General features: G+C 44.9%; 1 protein-coding gene across 1 annotated transcript in view; it reads left to right on the top strand.

Annotated features, from left to right (window-relative positions):
* LOC126213254 (NADH dehydrogenase [ubiquinone] 1 beta subcomplex subunit 8, mitochondrial) overlaps positions 1-20299 on the top strand; it is a 37093-nt gene extending 16794 nt beyond the window's left edge. The window contains exons 3-4 of the mRNA XM_049940905.1: positions 972-1130; positions 19792-20299. Coding sequence (XP_049796862.1) covers positions 972-1130; positions 19792-19869 — 237 coding nt within the window. The 3' untranslated portion in view covers positions 19870-20299. The remainder of the gene's footprint in view (positions 1-971; positions 1131-19791) is intronic.
* The last annotated feature ends 1856 nt before the right edge of the window (positions 20300-22155 follow it).

Raw genomic sequence — 22155 nt, 5'->3', positions numbered from 1 at the left:
CAATTCCCCAGTCAATACTCTTGATGAACTGTGGTATCGTGTTGAAGCTGCGTTGGTAGCTATACCTGTACACGCCATCCGAGCTCTGTTTGACTCAATGCCCAGGCATATCAAGGCCGTTATTATGGCCAGAGGTGGTTGTTCTGGGTACTGATTCCTCAGGGTCTATGCACCCAAAATGCGTGAAAATGTAATCACATGTCAGTTCTAATATAATATATTTGTCCATTGAATACCCATTTATCATCTAAAATTCAGCATTCATGGTGGAGCACAGTGTGCTGCAACTTGATACGTAGCAAGATATGTAGTCCAATATTACATTCACTGCACTAACATCTTCAGATTCATTTCCTGGTGGACAGTTGATCATAACAACACAATCTGTGAAAATAATATGATAAACACATGCAACAACTCAATTTTGAGAAAGATCTGCACTTACCAATATACTCAGATGATATGTAAACTGATCAGCATCAAATGCTTTATTTTCATCTTCTACAGGCATGTTAAGAGCCTTGTACATCATTTGCTGCAAATGTGTCTCCTCTTCACTGCACATTTTCAACGCTAAATAGACACGAAAACACACAAAACGCATGAAATAGAGCAAACTCAAAATGTCATATGACAACCTAAAAAGCGATTGACAGTAATAGAGGTTTCAAAACTAACAAATTTTTCCAGTGATGCTGCTTCTGCCATCTGGTGGTCACAGTAGAAACTACAAAGTCTGCAGTCATCATTTGTGGGGCTCATAAACATATGTTAGACACCAAGGAAACTCGCCATAACAGGTGTGATGTAATATTACTTCCACCACACATTTCCATTTCCTGAAATTGAAATCACTGTGTGTGTGTGTGTGTGTGTGTGTGTGTGTGTGTGTGTGTGTTGGGGGAGTACTAATAGATAAGTGGATATGTTTCTGTTGACTACCAATGATGCGAATGTTCGTGTGGTTTCAGCTGCACGTAGAGTTTGACATGTTCGGGGAGGACCGATACGACATTTCTGGAAGACCGCGTTTTACGGCAACGCAGCAGGCGCTGGCATTTGTCGGGGTCGTCGGTGGATTCTTTGGGCTGTACTACCTGCTGGATGACTACAAGATGTTCAGACCTGTGGCAAGTATTCTTTGTTGACTACCCTACTTCACAATCTTCAAAACTATTTAGTTGTATGAATATAATAGAGGGAAACATTCCATGTGGGAAAAATATATCTAAAAACAAAGATGCTGTAACTTACCAAACGAAAGAGTTGGTATGTTGATAGGAGACAATAAAAAAAACACACACACACACACACAAATTTCAAGCTTTCGCAACCCACGGTTGCTTCATCAGGAAAGAGGGAAGGAGAGGGAAAGCCGAAAGGATGTGGGTTTTAAGGGAGAGGGTAAGGAGTCATTCCAATCCTGGGAGCGGAAAGACTTACCTTAGGGGGAAAAGGGACAGGTATACATACGCACGCACATCCATCGGCAGTACTGTGTGCCGATGGATGTGTGTGCGTGCGTGCGTGCGTGCGTGCGTGTGTATACCTGTCCTTTTTTCCCCCTAAGGTAAGTCTTTCCGCTCCTGGGATTGGAATGACTCCTTACCCTCTCCCTTAAAACCCACATCCTTTCGTCTTTCCCTCTCCTTCCCTCTTTCCTGATGAAGCAACCGTGGGTTGCAAAGCTTGAAATTTGTGTGTGTGTTTGTGTGTTTTTTATTGTCTCCTTTCAACAAAGCAACGCTTTCGTTTGGTAAGTTACAGCATCTTTGTTTTTAGATAACTATTTAGTTGGCTTCACATGAAACTGGAATTACACATAGAACTTAATATTCACAGTACATAGAAATTTGTTACCACAGTTAGATTACCAGAACTACTGCCTGTACACATTGTTGTTGTTGTTTGAAACTTCTTATTAGATTAAAACTGTGTGGCAGGCCAGAATTGGAACCTAGTACGTTGCCTTCTTGGTCAATGTTCTGAGCTATTGAGGCATGACTCACAAGTAAGGATTGTGTGTGAATCGTGTGTTGAAAGCAGGGCATTGCCGTAGAAAGGCGAGGTTCGAGTCTCAGGCTGGCACACAGTTTTAATCTGCTAGAAAGCTTCAAAAGAGTTGCACTCCCCTATTTAAAAAAATTACTCTGGTTGTTTTGTTTATTATCATGGCCTATACGTAAAGATTGACAAGGCACAGTAATGCAATAGTTATTTTACTTGAATATTTGTTCACCAACTCCCTAACGGAAATTGAAGTGCAGGAAATAATTTGCACCACATTCTGGCTCTGACACTGTATTCAGCTTAAAAGCTAGAAGGAACCTGTTCATTGTTCGTAAGTCCAATTAAAGTTCATGAAGTTGTAACATTGGTAGGTGGCTCAGTTGTCGCCAGTTGTACGCACATTCCCCACACACTCCCCCTTCTTCTGACTGGCAGTAGCCAATGTGGTGGTCCTCCTCCAGACACTCTGCTGTGTATTGTATTGGGCTAAAATACAATTTTCGGCCGGACTGCAGTGTGGCTGTAACTTAGTGTCATTACAGATTTATTTAGCAAAAGCGGTCATTACCTGCAGGAGGGACAGTTGCCTTTGTATGAGGTGTGCCCAGAAAGGAAGAGTCCTCAGCCTCTGACAGTGAAAGGAATTTCTTTTTTCCTCCTTGACAAAGTTGGCAGCAAGACATTAGAGGGCAAGGTGTTGACAGTGGAATGTGTGCTGATTTGTCTCTTATCAGCAGAAAACTCTCATAGTGCATTGTGGAAATAAGTTTCTGTACTCTGAATCCCACCAGATGTGAGGTGAGGAGTGTAATCCGGTTTCTTCTCGCAAAGGGAAATGTGTGTTCTACATTTTTTAACTAAATCAGACCTTTTTATAGGCTCAATGTGCCGAATCGTACTAATGTGTACAAGTGGCGTCAAGAGTTAAAACGTAGCAGAACGAATGTTCGTGGGGAACAGAGGAGTGGCATCCCTGAATTGTGATTGACGGCTTGGGGAATGAGATTGAAGAAATTGATTGAGTTCAGGGAGATGAACCCAATGTGTTCCAGAAATATTCAGATCTCATCTGCACGAAGTTGTTATCGAAACACACGGTATTCAAAAATTGGGTGTGAGGAGTGTACAAAAGCAGCTCACAGACCAGCACACATTCAACAGAATCGCATCTGCACAGGCATTTCTCGAGCACTTTGAACTGGAAGGTGAGTGATACTCCTCAGTGTAATTTGTCCAGGGGCATGGAAGGAGGAAATATGAACTGATGCTGCACAGTACTGTGAAATTCTATTAAAAAAAGACAAAAGAAAAGAAGAGCAATGTTTGAAGGGGGTGTGCTTTTTGCACAACAGTGAATGTCAAGATACAGCCAGTGCCACCAGGCAAAACTCCAGCACTACCGCACAATTATTAGGCGATCAGACAAAGTGAAAAATGCTCTTGTTCCCACCTAACATAGTGATGGAAATTCCTAACTTAAAAACAGGGTAATTTTTCTGAGTGAGCTAAGTGTGGCGCAAAAGCATACTGTAGAGATTTCACCATATTGTTGAATACTGAAGCCACTGAAGGTATTAATTACAGTCAGTTGTCTGTTAATCTCTTAGTTCCTTCCTTACCAGAATCCAAAAAATACATTTCAGCTCTGGAATTGTCATCTGCTACGTCGATAACGAGTCGACGATCGACAGAACCCACGTAGCCACCCAGGCGCCGCGTTTTCTCCTCTTCTTTTATGAAGAACCGTTCTACATCCCACCAGTATTCGGTAGTCACATGTGGAAAAGCAGCGTGCATTAGTTCCAGTATGTGTGGCTGCTTAAGTCTTATTATTTCTCTTGACAAATCCCTTAACTTGGCTCCAGATCAGTTCTGTTTGGCTCGTATTGTAACGGTACAGTGGCAAATTACGCTATATGTCAAATGCGTATCCACCTTCTGGTATATCAAACACAGTACCTCAGAAAAGTTAAAAGCAAAACATTAAAAATAACCTGTTTGTGAGCACTTTTTAACTGTGTTCCACTCACGTGTTTCACTACGGAGTAGGAAGCAGCTTAAACCATTTTCATACTGCATATTAACAGTGCGACAATCTGACCACATCAGTGCAGTGACTGCAACTGTACGCTATTTTTGAAACAAAAACTACGTAGCTAAAGCATGATTAAACGTTGATGGTTGTTAATATAGTAGACTATCTTAAAGTTTCATTTAACATACCTTAGTAATAAGATATCTAATATATAAGTAGGACCTACTTCCAAGAGTGTAACAACACCAGTCATTGCATTTTTGTTTGTTTACATCAGATTTATTCTTACGAGGGACAGAGTATAGTCACTTAACGATGACACCTTCCAATAAGCACAGCAGCATCAGCTAATGGTGGTAAATTGCTGCCCACATTATCTGTCCGACCATTTGTGTGTGTTGGGAATAAGTGAGATGAACTCAGAATGTGTTCAATTATTTTGCAGTGATCTGATGTTAAGGATATTTGTAATTATGCGGGTCCATTTTGTTACCCTTCACATATATAGTAATCGTGTGTGCATTTTTCCGATCACCATAAACGTGAGCTACGTAGGGAACCAATTTCGCAGAGTACTCTCTGTAAAATTGAACTGGGATTCTGTCTGGACCTCGCAAGATATTTTTCAACTCTCAGTTGCTTCTCTGTGGCATACGTGCCGATTCCCGTGTCCTTCATGCGGGAGTTTGTGGAATAGTGGTATGTTAGTGTGATCCTACTACATAAATTACTTCTTAATGTGGAATTTTAAGCTGTGGCTTTCCTTTTGCTGTCTTCTGTTGCCGCCCAGGCTGACTGGTAGATGATTGAATGAATGGAAGGCTTCCACCCACACAGTTATTTTACATAAGACCAGAATTTTCTGTTCTCTCTCTCTCTCTCTCTCTCTCTCTCTCTCACACTCACACACACACACACACACACACACACACACACACACACACACACACACACACACACACACGCACGCACCCTACGTGACACGCACTATAAAAAGCCAGACACTTCCTAGTTGTACGAATGTAGCTTAATGGTGTACTTTCAGGTGTTCTGCAGAGTTGTTGCTTCCTTTTTATTAACAATATTTAAAGAATCGGCCCAGTTTTCTTCAGGTGCTGCAAGTTGTGCTGTTACGTTTACTCACTGCCTGGACTTCGACCATGCTGTGGACTGTTGTCGGTCCCGTGTTGCTATTTCTAGCTGACTGTAGTCCACGACAGTGTTTATGGCCTCTGGGCCGGCCCCCCAGGGGATCCACAACTCTTTTGTGGATACGTGCGTGGCGAGCACGGGGCCCCGAGCCATTGCAGCCTTCTTTCTCTCCCGGGCTGCATTTCCTTTCCCTTCCCCTCCTTTCCCCTCCATGCTCCTTTCCCCTCGCCCTCTCCTCTCCCTCTATTGGTGTCCTTGCTTATGTTGGCCCCCGCTATCCTCCTGGTTCTGTTGGTTTTACACTCCAGCTTTGTTGTGTAATCATCTCCTCCTTTTGGCATTCCTTGGTCCCCCTCTGGGGTTTGACCTCCATTACAAAATTTCTCCTCCGTAGTGTGAGCCATTTGGGGAAGAGCACCTTACCTAGTGTCTCCGACGTGCGCCCTCCTAGTACATTCCACCTTTTCTTTCACGTCGTTGCCTGATGCTAGGGTGCATAGCCAGCACGGTAGCCAGCCCGTGTGGTGGGGTCGCTATGTACCCTTTTGGCTGAGCCCCCTGAACACACAGGGATCACACTTCTGATACCTGAGCTGTGACCTCCTCATGCATGCCTCGGAGTGGTTGCTCGTCACCCTGGAGCATCGGAACTCCCGGCAATGGCTGCCGTGCCAGACGGCCCTTGCTGTGGCTGGGTGGCGCCCGTAAGGAGAGCCCCTGATCGGAGTGGGTGGTATCAGGGCAGACGCTATGCAGATGAAACGCATACGGGTCCAAAACTCTGGCCGTTCTTCTGCGACCGTCTCTCTGCGTGGTACTGATTCCTCGAGTGCTGCTTCTCTTGCCCCTTCGGCCTTCCCTTCCATGGCTACCCCCTGGGAAGAGGGTCAGGCCCGTCGTCTAGGGGCAAAACCTTTCCCCCGTTATCTAGTCTGCACCAGGACTGATGGAGATACTTTCACCAGTGTCAAACCTTTATTCTTTGTGGAACACATTGAAGACAAGTTTGGCGAAGTGGACTCCCTGAGCAAGATGCGGTCGGGTTCATTGCTGATAAAAACTGCTTCAGCTGCCCAATCTGCGGCCCTTCGTGCCTGTACCCATCTTGGCACAATTCATGTGTCCATTACCCCTCACCAGTCTCTAAATATGGTACAAGGTGTGATTTTTCACAGGGACCTCATCCTTCAAACTGATGAGGAACTTCGGGACAATCTCGGACGGCGGGGTGTTCACTTTGTTCGGCGTGTTCAGAAGGGTCCTAAAGATAATCGTATTGATACTGGTGCCTTTATCCTGGCCTTTGAAGGGGATACCCTTCCTGAGAAAGTTAAGATTATGGTCTATCGCTGTGATGTGAAGCCGTACATCCCACCTCCTATGCGGTGTTTTAAGTGCTTGCGTTTTGGCCACATGTCTTCTCGCTGTTCCCAGGACCCTCTCTGTGGTGACTGGACGTCCACTCCATGAGGGGAGTCCCTGTGTTCCCCCTCCTGTATGTGTAAATTTTCATGGTAGTCATTCTCCACGTTCACCAGATTGCCCAGTATATAAGAAAGAAAAAAAGATACAGGAGTATAAGTCCCTCGATCGTTTAAGCTACACAGAGGCCCGTAAGAAATATGCATGACTGCACCCTGTGTCCATGACATCTAGTTACGCCTTGGTTACATCTTCACCCCTTCCTCCCCCTTCCTTACCCCCATCCCGGACCCCTCTCCTCCCCCCCTCCCCTGCGGCTCCCACACCTTCTCCTCTGGGCGCTGCTCCCCCTCCCCAGCCGGAGAAGTGTCCCACTCCTTCGGCGTCTGCCGGTCAAGGGCGCCTCTCCCGGGATGCCCCTTCCCGGCACCTTCCAGGTCAAAGGTCTGCTGCCGCGCGGCGACCGCGAGAGCCGCGGTCTGTCAGCCCCCAGGTCGCCCGGTCTCTTTCTGTTCCTGATCTTGCTGCAGCTGGCTCCTTTATGCCACACAGCCCTCCTCGATCTCAGCCTGAAAAGAAGAAGAAACATAAGTCCCGGGACAAAGAGCCTCTGGTGTCACCGGAGCTCCCTTCCCCGACTTCACAACTGGATTCTGACCTGTCGTTCATGGATGTCGCCCCCTCCTTGTCGGTGACGGGTGAGGACCCGGCGGTATGACTGGATTTAGCGTGTTCAGCCCTCATTTAAACCATCGTTCTGTGGTTCTCCAATGGAATTGTAATGGCTACTATCGTCACCTTCCAGAGTTGAAATCCCTTCTTTCGTCCTACTCTGCAGCTTGCGTGGTTCTCCAGGAATCTCATTTTACTGATGCTCACTCACCGACCCTCTGTGGGTTCCGTGTTTTCTGTCGAAATCGGGTTGGACCCTTGCGGGCTTCTGGTGGCGTTTGTACGTTGGTCCGTACAGACATTGCTAGCACGTGGATTCCTCTCCAAACTACATTGGAAGTGGTTGCTGTTAGGGTCCACTTAGACTCTGCAGTCACAGTTTGCAATCTTTATCTCCCTCCTGACAGGACTCTTACACCTGCTGCCTTAACCACCCTTCTTCAGCAACTTCCTCCTCCCTTCCTCCTCCTTGGGGATTTTAATGCCCATCATCCTTTGTGGGGCAGTGCCTTTCCATCTAGACGAGGTCTTCTTATAGACCAATTTATTGCAGACCACGACCTGTGCCTTCTTAATGATGGCTCCCCTACTCATTTCAGTGCCGGTCATGGTACCTTTTCTGCCATTGATTTTTCTCTTTCTTCTCCCTCTCTCCTCCCTTCATTACACTGGTCGCCACACGACGACCTTTGTGATAGTGACCATTTCCCGTTGATTATCACGCTCCCTTCCCGCTCCCTGATGGACAGGTTACCTCGTCGGTCTTTCCACCGCGCCGATTGGCCTCTATACACTGCACAGGTCGAGTTTTCTCCCTCTTTGTCGGGTTGTATTGATGACGTCCTACGTGAAGTGTGTGACGCGATTGTTCGTGCTGCTAACCTTGCTGTCCCGCGCTCATCTGGACCGTTTCGTCGCCGGCAAGTCCCGTGGTGGAGTACGGCCATTGCCATTGCCATCCGTGATCGCCGTCGAGCTTTGCAACACTTTAAGAGGCACCCGTCCGTCGCCAGCCTTACTACCTTTAAACGCCTCCGTGCTAAAGCCCGTTATTTAATCAAACAGGGTAAGCGGATATGTTGGGAACGATTCGTTTCTTCCCTTGGTTCCACTGTCCTCCTGTCACGGGTATGGGCTACACTTCGCTCTCTCCAAGGTTGCCATCGGCAGTCCACCCTCCCAGGCCTTCACCTCCCAGATGGCATTTGTACGGACCCATTAGTTATCGCAGAACATCTTGCGACCCATTTTGCAGTGGCATCAGCGTCAGCCTCCTATCCGGCTGCTTTCCTTCATCAAAACAGCAGGCTGAAGCTCTCACCTTATGTTTCACCACTTGTGCGTCAGAATCTTACAACGAACCTTTTACTGAATGGGAATTTCTTTCTGCTCTATCTTCTTCTCATGATATGGCCCCTGGCCCAGATTCCATTCATAACCAACTGCTTCAACATCTCAGTGCTCCACAACGGCAACATCTTCTTCGGGTGTTTAACCGTATCTGGCTCCAGGGTGACTTCCCTTCTCAGTGGAGGGATAGCATTGTGGTTCCTGTCCTTAAGCCTGGTAGGAACCCCTTATCTGTTGACAGCTATCGGCCAATTAGTTTGACCAATGTTGTTTGTAAGTTACTTGAACGGATGGTAGCCCGTCGGCTCAATTGGGTCCTCGAATCTCGGGATCTATTGTCCCCTTACCAGTGTGGCTTTCGAGAGGGACGATCTCCGATCGATCATTTACTTCGCTTGGAATCCGCAGTTCGGCAGGCTTTTTCCCAGCGCCGCCATTTGCTTGCAGTGTTTTTTGACCTTCGCAAGGCCTATGACACGGCCTGGCGCCATCACATCTTACTAACCCTTCATCAGTGGGGTGTTTGGGGCCCACTCCCGATTTTTATCCGCCAGTTCCTGATCCATCGGTCATTCAGAGTTCGATTTGGTACTGCTTTTAGTTCTCCACGGACCCAGGAGACGGGCATCCCACAGGGTTCTGTCTTGAGTGTCCTTCTTTTCCTCATTGCTATCGATGGACTTGTGGCCTCTGTCGGTCCCTTGGTCACCCCTGCCCTGTATGTGGATGATTTCTGCATTTGGGTTAGTTCCTCCTCGATGGCATCTGCAGAACGGCAGCTCCAGGTGGCTATACGGCGTGCCTCTGCATGGACCCTCTCACACGGGTTTCAATTCTCTCCTTTAAAATCGCGGGTGGTCCACTTCTGTCGCCATACTACGATCCACCCTGATCCAGAGCTCTATCTCGCTGCACAACGATTGCCTGTGGTTCCACAGTTTCGTTTCCTGGGTCTTCTTTTCGACAACAAGCTCACTTGGCTGCCCCATATCAGACTCCTGAAGGTAGGATGTTTCCGTAAACTCAATGTCCTTCGCTTCCTTGCCCACTCCTCTTGGGGTGCGGACCGTTCCCTCCTCCTCCATCTTTATCGTGCTCTAGTTCTGTCTCGTTTGGACTATGGTTGTCAAGTTTATGGTTCAGCTGCTCCTTCCACACTGCACGTGCTGGATCCAGTCCACCATCGTGGTATCCGTTTGGCCACCGGTGCCTTCCCTACTAGCCCTGTTGATAGTCTCCTGGTTGAAGCTGGGATCCCCCCCCCTTTCTGTTCGGCGGTCCCAGCTTCTGGTGTCTTATGCCCTCACTATCCGTTCTTCTCCCACTCATCCTTCCTATTCTATCCTGTTCCCAGACCAAGGACGTCGCCCACCCGACTCCCGCCCTCGGGTGGGTTTACCGGTTGGGCTGCGCCTTGCGTCTCTTTACCGTGATTTTCAGCTTCCTTCTTTGTCCTGTCTTCCTCGCTCCCTCCCCTCCACCCTTCCTTGGTTAGTTCCTCGGCCTCGAATTCGGATGGATCTCCGCCGCGGTCCGAAAGATTCCGTCCCCCCGATGGTGTTCCGTTCCTTTTTCCACCAAATTTTATGGGAGTTTCGGGATGCTGTTGTTTTTTACACTGATGGCTCTAAATCTGCTGATCATGTTGGGTATGTCTTCACGTCCTCTGTTGGAACGGAAAAATCATCTGCTGCCACTTGCATGTGGGGTGTTTACTGCGGAATTGATGGTAATTTCCCGGGCCCTTACCTTTATTAAACAATCCCGACACAACTGCGTTTTGTTATGTACAGACTCGATGAGTGGCCTTCTTGCTATTGACCGGTGTTTTTCGCGCCATCTCTTGGTCTCTGCCATCCATGACCATCTCGCTGATATTCACCGTGCTGCTTGTTCCATTGACTTCCTATGGGTCCCTGGCCATGTGGGTATCCCGGGTAATGAGCTCGCTGACTGTTTGGCTGGGGGAGCAGTTACTTACCCCCCGTTTTCTGTAACCCCTCCTGCAGCGGATTTACGGCTTCACATCAAATCCCACTTCGCACAGTCATGGGCCAATTCTTGGGTGGCTACTCCACTGTCTAATAATCTTTGTGCAATTAAGGTGACACCAGGCCCATGGCGTTCTTCCTTTCGCCTCTCCCGAAAGGACTCGGCCACACTGTGTCGTCTCCGCATTGGCCATACCGGGCTGACCCATGGTTTTCTTTTGCGTGATGAGCCACCCCCGGTATGTGGTTGTGGAGCCTTCCAGTCAGTGGCCCACATTTTGGTTGAATGCCCCCTTCTTTTGGCTCTGCGTGCTAAGTTCAGACTCCCCCACACTTTACCTTTGATGTTGGCTGACAATTCCCGGATGGTCTCTCTGGTTCTCGGTTTCTTCCGGGAGAGTGGTTTTTATTCTCAGTTTTAAGGTTTTTAATCTCTCTCTGGTGTTGGGGCAGGGCGGTGAGTGTTTGGGTGTCTCCCACTGAGACAGTGTTCAGAGATTCCCGATTCACCTCCCTGACCGGAATCCTCTTTTCTTCCCCTTTTACTCTGTTTTTACCCTTTTTTTTTTATGGCTTGGTTAGTCATTTTATTCCCATACGTACTTTCTACATTCTAGCAGTTGTACCTTTTACGTCACAGGTGGTCTTGCCTATGCTGCTTCAGCATAGTGTTGGGTTCGTTCTCTTGCCGACTTCCCTCATTTGTTTTTTACCAATGACAACGTGACTGCCCTTTTACGTTTTTCCCTTTTTCCGTTTTATTGTTCTGACTTTGCTGAGATGTCCCGTTAGCAGAATGGAGTATATTTGAAACAAGGGATTGATGACCTTGCTGTTTGGTCCCTTAAACCTCAACCAACTAACCAAGCCTCTGGGCCGGGGATACACAGTAGACATCTGCGCAGCTGTACAGTCGACACTCGGTCTGTTTTCCTTTTTGTACTGTATAAACTTCCATCGTATTTTAGTGTTCTGTCTTGTTTTGTGTGCACGAAAGTAAGACTGACCAATTTGTGTAGTAGTCTGTGTGTTTTCTCATAATGGCTGAAATGCCGAGAGGGCACAGAGTGTTTCACAAACGGGCAAGGGGACTTACTTTTAATCCGTACTTATTCTTCAAACGTGAGGCAGATTCAGGCGAGCTGGTCTGTGTCGTCGCCTAGGTGCGGGAACTTGACACAGTTGCTGTCTGTGCACTTTCAGCCGAGTTCACAGTGCAGCTTTCTTCGTGAGCCGCTGTGCTGCCAGAGGCCACAAACGCTGTCATCGACTGTAGTGACCCGCCCTTTTCACACGGGTAGCACGAAGTATCTGCAACCGGATGACTTGCCTCTTGCGACAGTGATCTGATTTATGGGCCACTGTGAGTTATGATTAAAATTCAGAGAATAATGTTACAAAACCAAAAATATCACTTACATTTCAACACAGTCACCGACATTCTCGGCACATTTTGTGGTACCAGTTTCAGTATGCACTGTTTGTAGAAGTCCATTTGGTCGGAGTATAGCCATCTGCGGACTGCCGATTTCACTTCCGCATCTGTCGCAAAGTGTCGGCCGGCCAGGATTTTCTGCACGGGTCCAAACAGATGAAAGTCTGACGGTGCGGGGTCTGAACTGTACGGTGGATGCTGGAGCACCTCCTACCCAAATTTGGCAATTTTCTCACAAATAGGAGCAGCAACATGGGTGTGAGCACTTTCACCAAGAAGTTTGACACCGCCAGCATTAACATCGTGGCATTTGTCACGAAGGGCGCTATTCGGCTAAACCAAAGTTTTAATGTAGGTTGCAGCATTCACAGTTCAACAAAGTCCACCAGTAACACGTCGTGCATATCACAGAATACTGTCACAAGCACTTTCCTTACAGAATAACTCACTCTGATATTTTTTTTTACTGGGGAATGAGCACGTTTCCACTCCGTAGACGCCTGCTCAATTTCGGACGTGTAGTGGTAGTCGCAAGACTCGTCACCAGTGACGATTTCTTTCAAAAAGTCGTTCTCCTCTTGCAGCGTAACACGGCAAGTGATCCAAACTTGTCAGTTGCCAGCTATTGTGGTTATCCGTCAGGTCCTTAGGTACCCAGTGAGCACTAATTTTACAAAATTTCAACATGTCATGAACAATATTGTACACTGCACCATGGGAAATGTTGAATTCCTGCAATAAGGTTCGCAGTTGCACACACCAGTCATTCAAAATTGTCACCCCAATGGCGCTGACACTATCCGGAGTTGCAGCTATCACCAGTCTCCTGGAATGTGGCGAATCACTAAGGTTCGTACGACCCTCTCGGAAGAATGCACACCACCTGGAGACAGCTTCGGTCCGTACGGTTGTCCTCCATACACACCGTGTTTGTCCCTATAAATTTTACACGGTTGATGCCATTTGGCCATAAATATGAACTACACTTAGCTGTTCTTCACAAGTTGATAACAGGAATACACACCAGTTTTCTTCTGTAATCCAGACTTCTCTTGCTAGACCTGCATGTGAAAACAGAGTACCCCTTGTAGCATATTATATTTTCATCAAATTTCAACATTGCAGCTGCAATTCCAGGGGAGGAAAAAACTGTTCGTGTGTTACTTTTCAATCCTCACTCGTAATTACAGCCATGAGGAGACTGTGATGTATACCCTGTTATCTGTTCCAAGTGTAATTGGCATTTTGAGTGACATGTCGTGCCAATGATGGAAACTACAAGCTGGTCACAGAGGAGGCAGTATCTGGTGGGAAAAGCAGTAAACAGTCACCGCAACTCTAGAGCAGTGAAGCTTGACCTGAATCTACAGGGTGTTACAAAAAGGTACGGCCAAACTTTCAGGAAACATTCCTCACACACAAATAAAGAAAAGATGTTATGTGGACATGTGTCCGGAAACGTTTAATTTCCATGTTAGAGCTCATTTTAGTTTCGTCAGTACGTACTGTACTTTCTCGATTCACCGCCAGTTGGCCCAATTGAAGGAAGGTAATGTTGACTTCGGTGCTTGTGTTGACATGCGACTCATTGCTCTACAGTACTAGCATAATCAAGCACATCAGTACGTAGCATCAGTAGGTTAGTGTTCATCGCGAATGTGGTTTTGCAGTCAGTGCAATGTTTACAAAAATCTGTTGTTGAGAAGCGTACGAACACTTCGACTGAAATGTGCAGGAGCTCCATCGGGCATGAACCACGTGTTGTGTCGTACTTGTAAAGGCACGTGTTCTACCAGCACAGCTAGAGTATCCTGTATGAAATCGTGATAACGTGCTCCATTGAGCGTAGGCGGACCAATTCCGTGGCCTCCACGCTCTCCTGACCTCAACCCTCTTGGCTTTCATTTGTGGGGGCATTTGAAAGCTCTTGTCTACGCAACCCCGGTACCAAATGTAGAGACTCTTCGTGCTCGTATTGTGGATGGCTGTGATACAATACGCCATTCTCCAGGGCTGCATCAGTGCATCAGGGATTCCATGCGACGGAGGGTGGATGCATGTATCCATGATTAATGTGATTTGAAGAGAAGTAATAAAATGGGCTCTAACATGGAAAGTAAGTGTTTCCGAACACATGTCCACATAACATATTTTCTTTCTTTGTCTGTGAGGATTGTTTCCTGAAAGTTTGGCCGTACCTTTTTGTAACACCCTGTATAAATACCTTGTCCATCTCCCCCCCCCCCTCCGCCCCATCTCTCTCTCTCTCTCTCTCTCTCTCTCTCTCTCTGCGTGTGCGTGCGCGTGTGCGTGGCGTGTGCGTGCGCGTGCATGTGCGCGCGCGCGCGCACTTTTCCTGCTTCTCCCTGTCTGTGTGTTCTTTTCCTGCTTCTCCCTGTCTGTCCATCTCCTCCCCCTCTGACAGTTCCCTGCCGCCCCCCTCCCCCTTCCCACCTCTGTCCATCTCCTCCTCGTTTACTGTTATTGCAAATTCAGATTCCATAGTAGCATTTTAATCATAAGCTGATAGGCCATAAATACACCTTTCCTATTTCCTGCAAAAAGCAACTACGACGAAGAAAACAAAACACATTTTTGTACAGTTTTTGCTTTAAAAAAAAATAAAACTTTGTCCGAACAGGCCTCAGAACGCCCAACGGTACTGACTGATCGCTGTGTCGTCCTCAGACGTTTCCAGCACATCACTCTCGCGGCCGTTGTCAGTTTTCGTTACTGGAGCTGATACTTCTCAGTCCAGTAGCTCTTCAATTGGCCTCGCAAGGGCCGAGTGCAACCAGCTTGCAAACCTCACTCGGCAGATCGGACGGTTGTCCATCCGAGTGCTAGACCAGCCTGACAGCACTAATCTTTGGCGATCTGAAGGGAACCCGTGTTACCACTGCAGCAAGGCCATTGGCAAGAAGGACTATACAGGGTAATTCACGGAGACGTCCAAATATTTTAATATGTTATTCTACTAGTAAAACTAAAGAAAAAAGTTCAAGTCCACAAATGTTTAGTTACGGAGTTACAGCTAATAAAAGATTTTGCCTGAAATTTAGCAACTTCACTAATATGAAGCCATCGCAAAAGAGGTTAAGTAAAGAACAATTTCCATTTATTTTATGTTGTGGGTCTGGTGAACCTAATGAAACATCTCCCAGATGTAGTTTACGAGGACACAGTCAATACAAGCAAGGCATTACTTGCTCGCATTACAAATTCAGTAGACGAAATTAACAACCACCCTGTGAAACTGAAATGAGCAACAAAATCTGTTCAAACATGTGCAGCTAAATGCATTGAACTCAGTGGAGACATTTTTGAACATTTGTTGTCAATGTATGGTGAAATTGTATGTACACTGTACAACTTACTTAACACTGAGCTGTTTTTTCTGGTTTAACATGAATTCACGTATGCTATGGCATTAATAAAAGCAGATTATCTGACACATTCACACAGTTCCTGTTAATGTTATTACCATCGTTTTTTCCAAAATTAAATTCCTTACAACGTCTGTTGAAAACTTGTGCAATTGTCTGAAATTTAAAAAACAGATTGGGCCAAGTAGATAATAAATTACAAATTTTACAAAATTACATCTTTGCTTCTCTGGATGTTCTGGAAAACTATTGCAGATACACGTCTGGGACATGTTTTATTAGATTCCACAGATCAATAACAACAATATAAATGGAAATTGTGCTTTACTTTAACCTCATACAGTTTTGCGATGGCCTCATATTAGCCAACTTGATAAATTTCAGGCAAAATCTTTTATAAGCCATAACTCCGTAGCTAAACATTTGCGGACCTATGTTTATATGACCTTTTTTCTTTAGTTTTACATGTAGAATAACGTATTAAAATATTTGCGTATCTTTGTAAAACACCCTGTATAAGGGAGAATCAGTTTGTCTAACAATTTAAATGCCATGCTATCTTAGTTGGACAACATGCACTACAGAAATATACAGTCTATGTCCATCTGAATGTTCTTTAGAGTATCGTATAAAATTGGAAGTGAACTGGTCAAAGACTTTTCAAGATGTTCGGTAATGATGTTTTATCTCGATATATTACATATCAATTTAAAAATATATAGTGTATGTCTGTCTGAATGTTCATTAAAGTATCATGTAAAAATCTTGATTTAAATTGGCTGAGAACTTTTCGAGCTTTTTTGGTAGCAGTGTTAAATGACTTGTCTGTATAGTAGTATATATTAGCACAATGCCAGACAAGTTGTCTGGCTGTAGATACTTAGTGCTAACTGCATGAAGTGGGGTCAGGTCAGTAGTCCTAGTATAATTTGAATGATTTAAGCAGTGCCCACCAGGAAAGCTCACAGGAGGCACAACTTAGCTGACAGCCTACCTGCACAAAATGTTTACAAATCATATGCACAAACCTTCACTGTGAATCAGTACATCTATTAGTTAAATCCTTCCTGCTGTTAATGAGATAAACCTTCACATAGACACAGCAGAATTCGGTGGGCGACTAATTTACACTGAAGTGCCAAAGAAACTGATTAAGGCATGCATATTCAAATAGAGATTTGTAAACAGGCAGAATAAGGTGCTGCATTCTGCAACGTCTGTATAAGATAAAAAATGTCTGGCGCAGTTGTTAGATTGGTTACTGCTAGTACAATGGTAGGTTATCAAGATTTAAGTTAGTCTGAATGTGATGGTACAGTTGGCGCACGAGTGATGGGACACAGCATCTCCGAGGTAGCGATGAAGTGGGGATTTTCCCATACGACCATTTCACGAATGTACAGTGTGAATATTAAGAATCCGGTGAAACATCAAATCTCAGACGTCGCTGCGGCCGGAAAAAGATCCTGCAAGAATGGGACTGACGATGACTGAAGAGAATCGTTCAAAGTGACAGAAGTCCAGCCCTTCTGCAAATTGCTACAGATTTCATGGGCCATCAACAAGTGTCAGCATGTGAACCATTCAACGAAACATCATCGGTAAGGGGTCTTGGAGCAGAAGGCCCACCGTGTACCCCTTGATGACTGCACCACACAAAGCTTTACGCCTGACCTGGGCGTGTCGACACCGACATTGGATTGTTGTTAACCGGAAACGTGTTGACTTGTCGGACGACTCTCGTTTCAAATTGTATCGAGCAGATGGATGTGTACGTGGACCCTGTATGTCAGCAGGGGACTTCTCAAGCTGGTGAAGGCTCTGTAATGGTGAGGGACGTGTGCAGTTGTAGTGATGTGGAACACCTGATACATCTAGATACGACTCTGACAGGTGGCACGTACGTAAGCATCCTGTCTGATCACCTGCATCCATTCGTGTCCTTTGCACATTCCAATGGACTTGGCAATTCCAGCAGGACCGTTTGACACCCCACATGTCCAAAATTGCTGCAGAATGGCTCCAGGAACACAGCTCTAACTCTTCCTCTAGCCACCAAACTCCCCAGACATGAACATTGTTGAGCATATCGGGGATGCCTTGCAACGTGCTGTTCAGAAGAGATCTCCGTTCTCTCACACTCTTCGGATTTATTGACGGCCCTGCAGGATTCGTGGTGTCAGTTCCCTCCAGCACTACTTCAGACAATAGCCAAGTCCGTGCCACATTGTGTTGTAGAACATCTGCATGCTCGCGGGGGCCCTCCACGATATTAGGCAGGTGTACCAGTTTCTCCTGCTCTTCAGTGTTGTGATTTTAAGTTTGACTTTGGATTCTCCACTGTGTGCGCTTTGATGCCCTCGTTTCAGAGCCCGTGCCAAAAGTCCACGAAACACACATTCTATCAGCATTTCCCAGTTTTTGCGGATGTGATGACGAGCAAGATCTTAATTACCGACCCAAAGCCTTATTTAGATTGAAACCTCCGTACCTACTTATCGGGTTTTCTGGCATCTGTATCTTGACGTATTCCTTAATTACGCTGTCCCAGAAATGTGGCCTTTGCACCACTGTCCTGGACTCGAGTATGTTTGAAGTAATGCTTGGCGACAGCTGGTTTTAATCCAGTGCTTTGCATATCCCGTTGACTGTGTTAATAGTCTGCTCTTTAGCGCCAAGATATGAATACTATGTAGTCTCTCATTATGAGAGTCTCACTTTCTGAATCCTTGGAATTAACCGTGGAAATTTTGGCATGTCCATCTTTAACCCTGTGGTGCATGAATTTCACTGCAGTGGACAACTTATAATGGTGAATTTTCTGGCATTTTCAATCAGTCGTGAGTCTGCAAATGCACGCAGGACACAACAACAGTAGGGAGTGCCTACTGCAGTGAACTGTGTACATTTGCAGTCTCAGGACTGATTGAAAATGCCAAAATAGGGACCGTTAACAGCTGACCACTGTAGTGGACGCTCTGCACCACAGGGTTAAGTAGGAGGAGAAGACCGTAGCCAATACGAATATTTCAGCTTTCTACCTTACAGTTAGCTGTAATTTCAACATCAGTGTATTGGCAGCTGCTTTTTATGATTGACTAAATCATCAAGCCATCCAAATATATAGTGGCTGAATTTTCCCAGAAGACATCACTCAGAAAGGCCTACCTGAAAATAACTGGTATCCATTCGTGTAGGAAGCAACCACCCATTGTGAGACTGCAGACAGAAGTACCAGTTATTTTGCTGAACGTTAGATTGTTTCGCGTAACTTTCTAGACACGTGAGGATGTCAACTTATTTCCTCTCCAGCAGCAAAAATTGTGAATAAACAGACGGTGTGGTTACGAGTATTTCGTTATCGCCCGTCGTGGCAAACCTATACGTGGGAAGTTCCTAGAACATTTACATTGTATCTGTCCTAACGTAAATTTTGTAATGGAACTTGAAAACCAGAGCCAAATATCTTTCTGTGATGTGTTGACAGAAGACTGCACAAATCTCTCGGTTGCAGTGTATATAGAAAACCGACAAACGCTGCCCTCTGTATGTGACATAACGGTGGCTCGAGGTGCACAAAGAAACGTGGTACTAAAGACTCCGGTCTATAGAGCTCAGAATGCTTTCGGATGACACGGTGGAAATAAGATATCTGAAGGAACGGGTACTCGGACAATCAAATTGAGTGGGTGCTGCAGTCAAAACCAAGAATGCGTGAGAAAGAGGTTGAGGTTGAGATGTAGAAAGAGAAGTTGATGCTCTCTCGTGCAGGCCCAAATCCAAACAGTTCGGTAGACTCCTACAGAAATGAGGCATCCATTATATTTCAGTCTCATCAACAAAGCTGGAAATGTTGTTTGCAACTTTAACAGCACCTCACAAAATGAAATACGATGAGACTGGTATTGTGGTGTAAATGCTAAGTTTCTGGCACAGTGTAATTAAACAATGTATGAAAGTAAAGATGCTGGAAAACTTGATAAACAGGTACAGAGGTGTCTAAACGAGGCTCGGGGTCTGGGACTGCTCTCTGCAAAAATCACATTGATCAATTTACTGAAGTGGCTGACAGATTCAAATTGACGTACATATAAGTCAGTTTCGTCGTAGCATTGAGAGAGATGACTGACAGACACATGCAGTAGTAGGTGCAGCTTTGATTAAGAACGGCATCAGTCTTTGAACTTTTGTAGTAAGGACCTGCTAGTGTATAAATAAGTAAATTACTTAAATTTCTGACTGCTTATATCAGTTGTCTTCTGTACACTTGGAAGGCATTTTCTGTATAGTTGGAAGGCAGCACCTTCTCAGTTTTGACTGACTAATTTTGGGTTTCAGTTGGCGAAGCAGCTACCGGCCCCGGGAGTGGTCCACTACACATTCGAGCCAGCTGAGGGACTGCAGACGACCTCGTAGATCTGCCGGTGCAGTTTCGTGTGATTTTCTGGGAGTTAGCTGTGACAGATGTGTGGACTGATACTTTTTGTGTATAGGGTAGCTGTAGTGAAACATGTCGGGTCGGTTACATTTGCACTGTTAAATATATTGCCCCCTTAACTGTGACGGAACCATCTGGTTTATTCTCTGGCCACAGCATGGTGATTCCTGCCACAGCCACCTCTGTCACTTGTGAATAAGTATGCAATACAGTGACACTCAGTAAATGATATCTTGATTGTGAACAGTTTACATGATTTCAGCTGGTGCACAGACTACCTGTTATGTAAATAAAGAATGTTTCGCAATGGAAAAAAGTTCTGTACTGTGTGTTTATTCGAGGTGGATCAAAAGAGTTGTAAATGATATTGTAAAACAAATTAAACTAGAAGGTTTTGTTTGACATCAATTCACACGAATTACTTTCTTATATGTATGCCCTTAATTATTAACCATTGCAAGCTTTCACTTTAGTTAAAGTTGTACAGTGTGTAGTGTTCAACTCAACACCTGGATCTCTCTAGATTTCATTTTCTTCTTGTGACCATTCTTAGGACAATATCTTCCTCCGGAACATAGGACACAATAATTGTCTTTGTTTGAAGTAATACAAGATATACTACATTAACTATTTTTGTAGCTTTATTAAATCACTAGGAATAAAGAAGATTCCTTTTAATCTGTTGTTTGTGTAGAACTATTACTCTTAGAGAATGTGCTTTTTACAGTTTTTCAGAGACTCTCACATATATATTATCTTTAGTATGATTTTCATTAAGCATAAAATTTCTTCATTTCCCAGTAAATCAATTCGCATTTTCTGGTTGTTCATGTCATCATTTGCATTTAAATATTCTCAATATGACATAGTTTATTAATGTCCGGACTAGGTGTGTATGCATTTAAGACAGGGTGTGCCCTTCACATACGAAACTGGTGTCTCTTCTTTACTTAACATTGACAAGGAAGTGAAAAATTTCAACTTGGCATACAACACAATAGATGTTAGTCGTTAAACAATTTTAATTTGGGCAATTGAGCTTCCATTAACACTGGTGTCAGAGGACTGAAATACTGAACAGTGGGATCTCGTCAATTGCTGGCCGTCTCATAAGTTGCAGTGGTGGCCGACTGTCTCTGTAGTACGGATGCTGCAGCAAAGCTGCTGCTATCGGAATGTTGCGTCACTCGTATGCTCGACACAGATTGGGAATAAAGACCTTTATTAAACTTGTGTTCAACATATTTTCATAAACGAGTAAAAGTTTTTCAATTTACATTAAATAATTTTAACATACATCATTCTGTTAGCACCGTATTTACTCGAATGTAAGCTGCACTTTTTTTCTGGTTTTTGTAATCCAGAAAACAACCTGCGGCTTAGAATCGAGTGCAAAGTAAGTGGAAATTTTGAAAAAATGTTCGTAGGTGCCGCCATAAATAACTTCAGCCGATGAATATGTCGTGCTACACAGGCATGCTTTACAAGCACAAAGATAAATACTGGCGCTAAAACCTCTGCGTCAGTAAATAAATTTAAAAAAAGCTGGAAAACGAGCTTTTTTTCCCTCCGCCCTGAGTTTCGACCACTGCATTTTCATACATTATCCAACAAAGTAAATATTAATTCCGTATTGTTCATCTTTGAATGTAGCAGCATTCCAACGTACTACGAAAATCCGACAGGCAAGACTGTTTGGGATGTTTGTCAATATGGCCAACTCTACATTCTGAATTTTTTTCCTACCTGTGAGAAGAGATGGTTGCTAATAGGAACTTTTATGAATTGCGAGTCACATGCAGTATTCTCTTCACCATAAGAATAATACAAATATAAACATTTTGCCATGTATTCTTTCGTGTTTGCTGCTATCTCATTTAAATCCTGTCAGCCTAATAAACTACAAAACTAGAGTGAGACAACAGCAAACGCGGAAGAATACACACATGTAAAGTTAGTAATGATGAAAAAATACATGTATGGATTAAAGGACTTGGTGTACTTGCCGAGAATGTAACTTTAACTGGTGATGTAACCTTGTACTATAATTATTAATAAAGTATGATCTGTAGCATCAGCTGCCAATCGCTAGATGTAAGTCTGGTGAACGGGGGCTCAAGGATGCAACAATTTGAAAAAAATCGAAAGCATAATGCCGTGTTCGCCGCTGAGCGCCTGCGAGGCTGCATGATGCAACCCGCTTGGGCTGTTATATTCGTATTATTCTTATGCCTAATAGTGATACAGTCAGAAATGAAGCACGG

The sequence above is a fragment of the Schistocerca nitens genome, chromosome 11 (genome assembly GCF_023898315.1).
Source record: "Schistocerca nitens isolate TAMUIC-IGC-003100 chromosome 11, iqSchNite1.1, whole genome shotgun sequence".
In the NCBI taxonomy this organism is placed as follows: domain Eukaryota; kingdom Metazoa; phylum Arthropoda; class Insecta; order Orthoptera; family Acrididae; genus Schistocerca; species Schistocerca nitens.
Note: the sequence above shows the minus strand (reverse complement) of the source record. Positions and strands in the feature narration are given on the sequence as shown.